The following is a 12,273-nucleotide window of genomic DNA, read 5'->3' on the forward strand; positions in this document are numbered from 1 at the left end:
CTTATTTCTATGAAATATCCTCACATTTTGTGCTATACATTCATAAAACAAGCTAAATAAACTATTGTGATGAATAAAAACATAAAATACCAACCTTACTGAATGTGACGTATTCACATACAATGAGCCTGAGAGATCTGTGCAGCTATATCCTCTCCCCTGAAGCTCTGAAATCCAACTGTGATATCAGGTTTCACAGACCTTCAAGAGACAGGAGACTACCTGGAGGGAGGGGGTTTCCTCACAATCTGGTGAGGAAGGAGAAATGAAAGTAAAAGAGAAGTGCCTGTCAGATCAGTTGTATGTGACGGAGGGTTAATATTTTGTTTGGCTCTTAGAACCTGTAGAATGTTATCCTTTTATTTGAAAAAATGCACTCTGCGGACAATGTCTCTTGGTCTTAATACTGAGGGTGATTTAGGACTCTGTCCAGCTCAATAAGATGATCAGGGTCTCTTCGGAATAGTTCGCACAGTTTTCTCCAGATCTTGAGGTGAGATATCCTCGGATAAGCCACATATGCGAAGGTTGTTCCTCCTATAATGGTTTTCTATGTCCTCAAGATGGGTGAGCATGTCTGAGATTTGTAATGTATGCTCAGATATAACAAGGTGGTGTTCATTAAGTCTCTGGTGTATAGAGAGTGCCTCTGTTTCCAAGTTTTCCACCCTATTGCCAACATGAGTGATTTCCTGTTTCACTTTCACAATGGCAGAAGCTTGTTTCTCTTCTAGTCTGCAGAACATCTCCATGTCCTGCCCTGTGTGAATAAAAGGAATATGTTCTGTTCAATCCCACTCCTCTGTCTTTGTTTAAGAAAGATCTGAGAAGGAATGTGTCAGAGCTGTGACCCTTGGCTCATGGACAGCTGCCCCTTGTTGTGAATGTTTACCTTGCTTAGAAGATTCTGCAGCATTTGTAGGTGCCATCTTTTCCTGTGTAATCTACCCAGAGGGAACTGACCTGGGACACAGATATCTGGAAATACCAAGGTCTGAAGGTGCAGGGGATGGGGCTGGTGCCCTAGAGAGTCTTTTCTTGCCCATAAACACAATGGGGCTACTTTAGAAATTGTAAGGTTGTCAGGAAGTAGTTAACCCTGCTGTTCTGTTCGGTCTGGGGAGACCTATTTTGAACTTTGGTATTTTTTGGGGTGTTCAAGATGCGGTTCTGAAACTTGTGGTTGATTGACTTAAATGAGGATGGGTCAGTCGGCCACGGGTTTCAGAGCCGCATCTTGAATATTTTAAAGAATATTGAAGTTCAAAGTCGGTCATTTTTGACCAACAGAACAGCAGGGTTAAATCATTGGGTCATTCAGGAGCTCTGTGAATGTGCGCCTTATTCAGCCATCAGCAAACCAGATATCTCCCCCCTCCCCGTGTTTATTATTTTGTTGTCGTTCGTATCATTATTTCTGCCCTGACACATATCCCCTTTTCTGTTTTCTCGATTTATGCAGCGCCTTTTTTTGACAATCATATTTACCGGGATTACAATTTTCTGTAGTTTATATTAATGTTCTATCATTATCTGTTACTGACGTCCCGATCTCTGTGGATGTTTCCTGCACTTTATAATTTTATATCTTTTTTTCATGGAATATTTATTTAACAAAAATTAAGTTAATTTACATCTTCTTTTTAGTTTATTTCTATGTTTTTAGTGCTGGATTGAAGATTTTATGTGATAACTCTCTGTATGTGACTATAATCAAACTAGATGGTGGCCCGATTCTAACGCATCGGGTATTCTAGAATATGTACGTAGCAGCCACATAGTATATAGCACAGGCCACGACATATTCTTGAATACCTGATGCATTAATACAGGCCACGCAGTATATAACAGTGGCCACACAGTATATAACACAGCCCAAACAGTATTTCCATGACAGACAGACAGAAGGACAGAAAGACGGAAGTGACCCTTAGACAATTATATAGTAGATTGTGTGTTATGCCGGGGGGAAGGACGGGGCCATGACTGGATGCAGTGATCATTTAACGCTGGTAACTGCTCTGGAGATTTCTTACATGGGATTTTTATGATGTTACATCATTATATTCTCCCCATTCAGGTCCCTACAATATCGGATCCTCTCAGTGGAGATCTTCTGTATTAGAGAAATCTCATGAGTGACCCTACAAGGATGGATTGGGACAGGGACAAGATGGCGGAGAGGATATTACACCTCACAATAGAGATCCTCTTCCGGCTTACTGGAGAGGTGAGAGATTCTGATGACGTCACATTACATCATTCTTATCTATGGAAATAACAGATGGACAGAACTGGAGAGGTGAGGATTCTGGAAATGTCTGTATGGAGATTTATTAATGTGTCTCTCCATAACCAGGATTACATAGTAGTGAAGAAGACCTCTAGCAAGTGCTGTCAGGCCCCTGTGTCTGAGGGATGGGGAAGACCCCTGAGCCCAATCACAGGGTCTCCACCTCACCCCCTGACACATGAGTACATCAATGACCAGAAGATCCTAGAACTCACCTACAAGATGATTGAGCTGCTGACTGGAGAGGTGACACTGCTGGGAATTTTGGGACATTACACAGTAACGCTATGGAGGGATCGGGAGATGACGGTATCATTGTATGTGTCAGGTTCCTATAAGGTGTCAGGATGTCGCCATCTATTTCTCCATGGAGGAGTGGGAGTATTTAGAAGGACTCAAAGATCTTTACAAGGACGTCATGATGGAGGTTCCCCAGCCCCTCACATCACCAGGTAATATACAGTACTAAATACACACTTCCTAGAATTATCTGTATGTAAAGAATTAATTCAGTCCCTGTATGTGTTTCCTCCAGTTCTATCCAGTGAGATGATAACACCAGAGAGATGTCCCCGTCCTCTTCTACCACAGGACTGTAAACAAGAAGATCCCAATGTTCCTCAGGATCATCAGGTAGATGGAGAGAAGGTGTCATGAGATCTTCCCTATGAGCTGTGGAAGGCTGTGAAGGTCTTGTGTTCAGTCTTGTTTTCTACACCAGTATAAGGGAAGTCAGATGTATAACTCGTACAGGGATTGCATTACAGTAATCGAACTGGCTGACAGCTCTCACGTCCAGAGCATGACAGCATGTATTTCTATGCAACCATCACGCTTGGACTGCACACCTAATATCATACCTCAAGTGCGAACAATGAGCAATAGCACAACCTCACTCTACAGTGAACCACTAGAAACATCTCCCAAGACTCCCCCCCACCTGCAGGGCTGACCCTCTGTAACTTCCCCTGCCCAGCTGCAGGGCTGACCCTCTGTAACTTCCCCTGCCCACCTGCAGGGCTGACCCTCTGTAACTTCCCCTGCCCAGCTGCAGGGCTGACCCTCTGTAACCCTCACCTGCCCAGCTGCAGGACTGACCCTCTGTAACTTCCCCTGCCCAGCTGCAGGGCTGACCCTCTGTAACCCTCACCTGCCCAGCTGCAGGACTGACCCTCTGTAACCCTCACCTGCCCAACTTCAGGGCTGACCCTCTGTAACTCTCCCCTGCCCAGCTGCAGGGCTGATCCTCTGTTACTTGTCCCCTGCTCAGTTGCCTACAGTCCATAACTATCACATAAAAATGACTACAATAAACCATAGCATTACCATATACCATAGTTACAGTACTGTTCATCAGTGTCCTGTAATAACAGTATATTCTGCATCGTTACACATATACCTTTATATCATACAGCAATTCTCTTCGGGAGGTTTCAGAATCTTCCACACCAGGAATATGACAGTGAGTTTTCCTTGTTTTCTCGCCTTCACAGTCCTCACATCTTAACCCTATAAAGCATCTCTGGGACGAGGTAGAATTGGTTGTTCAGAGCATCTCAGCACCTTCATCTAATTTCTGGCAACTGCAAGAACCTATCTTGTTGGCATGGGCTAATATTTCTGGGGAACTATCTGGGCACCTTGTGCAATCTATGATGTGATTAACTGCTGAGGTTCTGAAGGGGAAAGAAGAGCCTATGTCTTACTAGATGGGTGTCTCTAGTAATGTGGCCATTCAGTGTATGTTTTATATCTGGTGGAGATGACATCTGATCATAGACATTAGATGTTGTCTGAATCTTCTCAAACGCGTTCATCTATCAGTGACTTTTACAATGTTTGTTTCAGGGTAAAGATCTGCCCCATATTAATACTACAGAGACATATGTGAGGGGTGATGAGCGGGGTAAAGAGGAGATTCCTACAGATAACTGCACAGGTGAGTAGTGACCACTAAATGCAGAGAATTTACAGGTTCTAATCAGTCACTGGCCTGTAGAGTAACTTTAGATGTTTGTAGTTTTTTCAGATGTGTTTGCATGAAACTTTTGATGTGGATATAGGGGCTGATTCATTATGGGGTTACCAGGAACTATTCTTATTTTATTAGTTTTTAGCACATTGTACAAAAAAACCTCAGGTAGTTGCTTCCTTATTGCCTTTTGTGCTTCCTGCTGATCTCTACTGACAGGTCACAGACTGCTCTTACTGGTGATTCAAATTCTCTTCCATGCTTCTCTGTTGATGGGGGGTGACTGCTGATGTTGTGCTGATTGATAGCTTAACTGCGGGAAGCCGACTGTCAATCACCATGACGTGGAGCAGCTGAATCATCGGCAAGAGCGTTCGGTGACCACTCTGTCCCAGCGTCAAGTACAACAGTCAGGTAATTGTTTCTTTTAGCAAATACCTACTTATTAAGTTTTTAGGCAATTGTAAAAAAAAATGTAAGTCCTAGACAATCACCTCAAGATTGGCACCGTGCACACCAGTGTTTTGAAGGAGGGTGGTGGGGTAAGTAATACTGAATTGATTTAGACATACACACAGTACTTCTGCTGAGTGGTGCGTGCCTCTGTGCGCCTTGCCAGAAAAAAATCCAGAACTGATTGAAGCAACATTTCTGATGAATGTATGTTATACCCCTAGTTATGAATATAGTGGGCCCCAGCAAGCCTCGTTCTTACTTCACAAACTTTGGCAGACCTCACTTAGACTGACGTGAAAATGACAAAAACTCAGGCAAAATGTTTGCGAGTTTTCAGTGTTTTGTACGAATGTTTCTCCCTTGTTTCTCTAAAACCGTACACATATACAAATCCAGAAGGGCCCCAATATTCCTTTTGTATTTTCAGCTAGGATCTGTCTATTATCTGAGTTCTGTTTATTCTTCACTGAGCAGTTGATACACGAGAAGTGTTAATTTTCTACTCACTTGGTTGCGCTTGAGGTAGGTACAGGAATCGGTTCAAGTAAAAGTCCAGGCTGATTTCTTTAGACTAGTGATCAGTGAACTTGTTTGGAAAACGTTCGCCATTCTCAAATTCAGCATGAATATAGCAACACTCAGAGTTGTGTTCTGTTTCCTGGGCATTTTTCCTCAAAGTTGGTAAAATTCAATCAAAGATCGGTAAATAATCACGCTTCAACTATTTGTTGGGGATAAAACTGTGTTGCAGTGAGGAATCAGAAGGCCCCATTTGCTTTTAAAATTGGTAGGCCACTGACAACATCTGTTACTGGACGGGCTACTCTAGGGTCAGAAAAAGCATGTGCTCCAGTGGATGGCAAGCGCTACATCAAGTGGCCGCTCCTTTTCTTTCTCAGCATTAACATCACACACAGTACAATACTCCAGCGGTGGCATCTAAATCACCCTAGTTTCCCCCCACATCACAAATTTTGAAACGTTCAACTGAATGTGGGGAACCACAGATGGGCCATTTTGCAAAGCTGTTCACACCACACATTCTATTTCATGGGCATCAGAGGTCTGCTCCAAAGATTCACAGAATCCTGAGGAGAAAAGCGTCTGCACTGATGTTGCATCGGGGGCTGGATGAAGTAGAGTCCGAGCAGAATCCAGACCCTCATCACCAGACGTTAACCACCGGGTGAGGAGGTGATCCTGATAAGACTCAAATACCAGAGGGGCATGTGGACTGTACTGTGGTGTCAGGGCAACAAGAGGAAAAGGGTGACTCTTAGGGCGAGGTGTGGGAAAACAGAGGATGACAATGAAGTTGTAGATCCCTTTTGGTGTGAACCCAGAAGTACGCAGCTGAGTAGCTCAGCAGAGGGGGGGTTGGGGCTTCCCGCACAGACATGGAGTGATGCAATCACGACAAGCACTGCATTCTCATCTACAACTCTGGCTGTGGCCAGCAGCAGTCCCAAGTCTGCTGTTCACAGCGGCAGTAAGGGTTGCCTAGACTGGGCCTTTTCTTGAGACTGCAAAGGATGACCCAACTAACGTTTAATGACAGTTTTACCAAACAAGACTTTGTAGAGGCAAAAATTGCAATAATTTGACTACTACATCTACATGCATGAGCCGGCACATGAATGATCAACATGCCTTAGTCTGGGAATCTCACTTCGCTAAAATGCAGACTAGCGTGCCTCGCAAACAACCGGCTGCCCCATCAGCCACATCTGCTCCTTCTATCTCCTCCGTCACTGTGCCAAATGTTCTCACACAGGTCTCTGGCTGCAGAAACTCCATTTTTTTACCCCCTACAGTCGAGGTGAGTGAGAACCCATCAGTTACTACCTAAGTCGACATACCTGCTGTTTAGGTGTCACCTAACACAACACATCTTTCTCAATTCATCATAAAATCTCTGCCTGCACCTCACTCACAGTCCAGCAGTTTGTCATGTTCACCCTATTCCACTCTTTCAGCACAGCAGCCAACCCTCGGTCCTGCAGTTGTGGTCACGTAAAAGAAGGTTTCCTCCTACACATGCTAAAGCTAAGAGTTTGAACTCCACCATCTCCAATATTTTGGCAATAGCTTTCTATATTGAACCTGGAGCCACGGAAGTCTGTGTGTGATAACGGTGCAAACCTGGTGGCGGCACTATGGCAGGGCAACCTCAAACACGTGGCATGGTCACTGCATGCTCGCTTCCAATGTTCGCACCCTGCAGGTCATCTGCTTGCATCGATACAAAGGTCTTTGGGCCTTCTGGTTAATCATTTGATTTGCGATTGTCAGATATGGTGGAATTCCACTCTGCACATGTTGCTATGACTGTGGCAGCAGCGAAGAGCCTTGGTGCAGTATGTCCTTTTGCATAGCCTGGGCCAACACAGGACGGATGTGGTGCAAATCATGCTTGCGACGTGGGCACAGATGAAGGACCGCTGCATCCTTCTACAGTGGCGAAATGGCTCCTAAGATGGCTTACGCTGACGATGCCATCATCAGCATCACCATTCCGGCCATCTACATGCTGGAGCACTCTTTAAATACTCTGCAGGAGGAGGTGGTGGTCCCAGAGTAAGAGGTGGAAGCAAAGGAGGATGCGCAAGGGATAAAAATTTGTCTAAGTTCCGGACTCTCACCATACAAGTGGATGGCAAGGGAGCGTCGATTACCTCAATTGGAGGGTGCTCATGGTACCTGACAAACTGTTAGTGAAGGTGCAGGAGTACTTTATCCTGTTTGATCAAGAACACTTCAACATTATCACCCTGGGTCAACTTTTGCAAGGCTCTATTTACTGTTTTCCTCACGTCTGAATCATTACCTTAACTTGAGGGAGGGGCGGTTGCTGTGCCACAGATCGCCTTGTTTAGGAGTTCGATCTGCTGCCTGTGATTCTGCCATAGCTGTTGCTTCATTTAATTGTAATCCACACAAAACGGTTCAGCCCATCCCAGGTTTTTGTCAATTGAGGAGTAACTTATACAACAAAGTTACATATAGGGAAAAGCCAAGGAAGTGACATCACAATCATTAACATAGGAAAGAAACAAGAGATCATAAAAAGAAAATCATGCAAAGCAAATATCAAATGACCAATATACAAACTAACAAGACAATATCATCTTCTCAATGGATATCAATATATGCAGAGTGGATCAATTTGACTAATTAATCAATCCCATTTAAATCAATCCTTCACAATAATTTATTTAAATTTCTATTATTTTTTTTTAATATTAATTTTTTTTATTTCTATCAATCGACTATGCAAAAGGAAGACCAAATTGATATAAATATATCTATATCTCCATTAAATACATCTATAACCTTATGTATATTCAACTTGAAATATCTTCCAGCATCATAAAAAGAAAAATAGATATCAACTCGCAGGGCTGTGGAGTCAGTAAGCCAAACCTCCAACTCAACAATTTCCATGACATCGACTACCAAAATTGGCTTCGACTCAGACTCCACGACTCCAACTCCACAGCCCTGTCAGCCAAACCTCCCCTGTAAGCCAAACCTCCGACTCTTCAATTTCCATGACACTGACTCCACCAAAATGGGCTCTGACTCCGACTCCACAGCCCTGTCCACTTTCATGGTATATGATGCCACAAAGAGACGATGTATCCAAAATTCAGTCAGCACATTTGGGATGTCTAAGGTAAAAGATAAAAAAGAAACAAAATTCAGGAAGGAAAATTGAGTAATCCTAGTCAAATTATGCGGTTAACCTCCTAGTCTCTGTTAAGACCATTCGGAGACAGAGTATTTGGTGTATAGATCCAATATGTCTCTCTACGGAGGAGGATTTTTTTCATTACCTTCTCTCCTAGGGACATTAATCTGTTCCAGTACTTGGTATTTAAAGAGGCTGTCCACAACTTTTATATTGATGTCCTATCCTTCGGATAGGGCAACATTGTGTAATCATCCGGGGTCTGGCACTCGGACAACCAGCTCCACAAGTAAGTACTTCTGGTTTGCGGCTACCACCGCTGACACCGATAACAGCTGTTTGGCTGGTGTGTCTATTGCCTGACCCCGGCCAATCAGACATTGATAGGACATCTTGTGATTTTCTGGATTTTATTTTTGATATTCTATCTCTCAATGTTAATATTAACCTACCCTTACATGGAAATCCCATTGTAAGTGTAGAGTGCAGGATAAATGTGAGTCGAGTGGTACCTGGACCCATAGAGGTGTCAGTTAGATGTGAAGCAGCTTTCGTCCATGAGGATACCCGCTTCCCTACATCCATGTTTTAAGCGTATTTGAATAATGAGAATTTTACATCAGAAAGAGTGCCACCCAGGGGCGTAACTATAGCGGTTGCAGCTGCTTAAGGGCCCGGACGGCTTAGGGACCTGGACTGCTTAGGGGCCCGTCCGTCCACCCGTATAGCAATAGGGAAGGAGAAGGACCGAACCATTGTGGCCAGAAGCAGAGAGGCGTCACCGCAGGTCCTCCAGTTACATGGGGGAATATGGATTGAATGCGGTCACGTGATCCAACCTTGTGACCGGAGAGAGGCGTGTCCACAGGTCCTTCAGCAGCACCGAAGGTGTGAGTGTGAGTGGCCGGTTGCTGCAGCTTGTGGTTTTTAAGCCTAAGAAGCTGCAAGCCCTTGCTGCATCCTCCTCCTCCTGCTGCTGAAGGGTTCATCAGGCTTCCAATCTGCACCTGTCCTCCTGTTATTAGCAGCCGATCGGTGCCAGGAGCTGTGCGCAGACATTGTAGGTGAGTAGTGGCAGGAAGCTTCCTCATCGCTTTCAGTCATTCCCTGCTCCTGACTAAGTAGTCTGCGGGACTGGCTGCTCGGAGGTAATAGACTCTCGTCGACTCGTGAGTGAATGTGGCGCAGTGTATACAAGTGGCATCAGGGCGAACACCATTAATGTACATATCTACAACTGCAAGTCCCAGCAGGAACGTAGACAAGAACCACCGATTTCTACATAGGGCAGCGTGGGTTAAAATACTACAGGGCTCTTTATGTGACTATGCAGCCAATCATAGTACTACTTTTAAAGTCTGTTTTTGTTTAGTTCTATGAGAGCTGTGAGCTGATTGGTTGCTTAAGACACTGCCACTGTAACGTGAGGTATTATGCTATGCGCACATGTTGCCGATTTTGATGCATTTCCGAGGCATTTTTTGGATTCGCAGAATTGCATCAAATCCGCAGTGTAATACACAGCCAATGTTAGTCTATGTGAAATTGATATTTGTTGTGCACATGCTGTGGAAAAAAACAAACGGAATCGCTGCTTTTTTTTTTTTCCCGCAGCATGTCAATTATTTTTGCGGATCTGCAGCGTTTCTGCACCCATTGACTTCCATTGAGTCAGGCACATCCACAGCAAACCCGCAGATGTAAAAAAGGGGTGCATTATACTGTACTGGCTGCCTAATGGTGGTGCATTGTACTATACAGGCTGCCTAATGGGGGTGCATTATACTATACAGGCTGCCTAATGGGGGTGCATTATACTATACAGACTGCCTAATGGGGGTGCATTATACTATACAGGCTGCCTAATGGGGGTGCATTATACTATACAGGCTGCCTAATGGGGGTGCATTATACTATACAGACTGCCTAATGGGGGTGCATTATACTATACAGACTGCCTAATGGGGGTGCATTATACTATACAGGCTGCCTAATGGAGGTGCATTATACTATACATGCTGCCTAATGGGGGTGCATTATACAGTACTGGCTTCCTAATGGGGAGCATTATACTGTACAGGCCTATGGGGGTGCATTATACTTCTTATATGGATCCCCATGACTTCTATGTAAACCCCTTATGAGGATAATGGTTGTTTATTTTCTTTTATACATTACAAAACAATGGCAGTACGGGAGACAAATATATACCAGGATGGGGCTCTGGATAGTTATGCCAATGAGGTCAGACTATACAACATTGCAACAAAGCTATAGTGTGCAAAATGAATAGGGAAAATGTGAATCTGGGTGGAAAATATTTTGGCATAGGGGGGCCCCTGGTGCCACCGCTTCCTTCTTTACGCCAATTTGTAAAGACTTCCTGGGTGGAGCACCTTTCGACCACTGTGTCTGCTAGCTGCAGGCAGTTTCAACTGATTTTCCTAAGGTATCGGTCTTTTTCTTGTTTGCATAAATGTGCAGCATGCCTTCAGCAGCAGGTGAAGAATTGGTTTTATTTTTATGCCGTTCCTCGTGCGGTATAAGTGATTAGGCAACTTTATTCCTTGGGTTGGTGCGATTACAGCGATACCAGATTTATATCGGGTTTTATGTTTGGCTGCTGTCTCACACTAAAAGACGATCTTTATTGCAAAAACTAGTTTTTGCATCATCATATTTTGGGAGTTATAATTTTTTCATATTACTGCCAACAGTCATGTGATGGGTTGATTTTTGCTGGACAAGTTAACTTTTTTATTGGTATCTTTTTCGGGCACATAATGTTTTTTGATCGCTTTCTATTTTGATTTTTTGGAGGCAGAATGAACAAAAATCAGCAATTTGGGAACTGTGTTTTTTCTTTTTTTTATGCTGTTCCACGTGTGGTAAAATTGATAAGGCAGCTTTGTTCTTCAGGTCAGTACACACGATTACAGCAATACCATTTTTTTCAGCCCATTTTTTTAGGCTGAAAGTGCCTCTTTCGGCTTATACTCGAGTCATTGTCCCAGGGGGGTCGGCAGGGGAGTAGGGAGCAGCGGCTGTGACATACTCACATGCTCCCGGTGCAGTGCCTGGCAGCTTCCCCGATGGTCTTCTCCGGGCGATGACAGCTTCTTCCAGCGTTGAGCGGTTACATGGTACTGCTCATTACAGTAATGAATATGGACGAGACTCCACTCCCATAGGGGTGGAGCCGCATATTCATTACTGTAATGAGCGGTACCGGTGAGTATAATGGGGAGAGTGAGCAGCATGCGTGATATTCACCTGTTCTCGTTCCACTGCCGGGCTCCATCTTCCGCATCCTCTGCTGTGACGCTCAGGTCAGAGGGCACGATGACATGATTAGTGTGCGCCCTCTGCCTGAACGTCAGTGCAGAGGACGCGGAAGACACAGTGGCACCCGGTGGTGGAACGAGGACAGGTGAATATTGCAAGTGCTGGGGGCCTGAGCGACTAGAGGTGAGTATGCCTTTTTTTTTTTTAAATATCTCTATGGAGCATCTTATGGGGCCATAATCAGCATTTGTGCAGCATTATATGGGGCAAATATCTCTATGGAGCATCTTATGAGGCCATAATCAACATTTGTGCAGCATTATATGGGGCAAATGTGTCTATGGAGCATCTTATGGGTCCTTATTAACCTTTGTGCAGTATTATATGGGGCAAATATCTCTATGGAGCATCTTATGGGGCCATAATCAACATTTGTGCAGCATTATATGGGCCAAATGTGTCTATAGAGCATCTTATGGGGCCATAATTAACCTTTGTGCAGCATTATATGGGGCATATTTTAATATGGAGCATCTTATGGGGTCCATCATGAACTGTATGGAGCATTATATGGGG

General features: G+C 44.2%; 1 protein-coding gene across 1 annotated transcript in view; it reads left to right on the plus strand.

Annotated features, from left to right (window-relative positions):
- Positions 1 to 12,273, plus strand: part of LOC138667881 (zinc finger protein 585A-like) — a 115,378-nt gene that overhangs the window by 27,014 nt on the left and 76,091 nt on the right. Inside the window, exons 2-6 of the mRNA XM_069755962.1 lie at positions 2,081 to 2,230; positions 2,360 to 2,539; positions 2,622 to 2,745; positions 2,829 to 2,926; positions 4,142 to 4,232. Coding sequence (XP_069612063.1) covers positions 2,135 to 2,230; positions 2,360 to 2,539; positions 2,622 to 2,745; positions 2,829 to 2,926; positions 4,142 to 4,232 — 589 coding nt within the window. The 5' untranslated portion in view covers positions 2,081 to 2,134. The remainder of the gene's footprint in view (positions 1 to 2,080; positions 2,231 to 2,359; positions 2,540 to 2,621; positions 2,746 to 2,828; positions 2,927 to 4,141; positions 4,233 to 12,273) is intronic.

This window comes from Ranitomeya imitator, chromosome 2 (assembly GCF_032444005.1).
Source record: "Ranitomeya imitator isolate aRanImi1 chromosome 2, aRanImi1.pri, whole genome shotgun sequence".
In the NCBI taxonomy this organism is placed as follows: domain Eukaryota; kingdom Metazoa; phylum Chordata; class Amphibia; order Anura; family Dendrobatidae; genus Ranitomeya; species Ranitomeya imitator.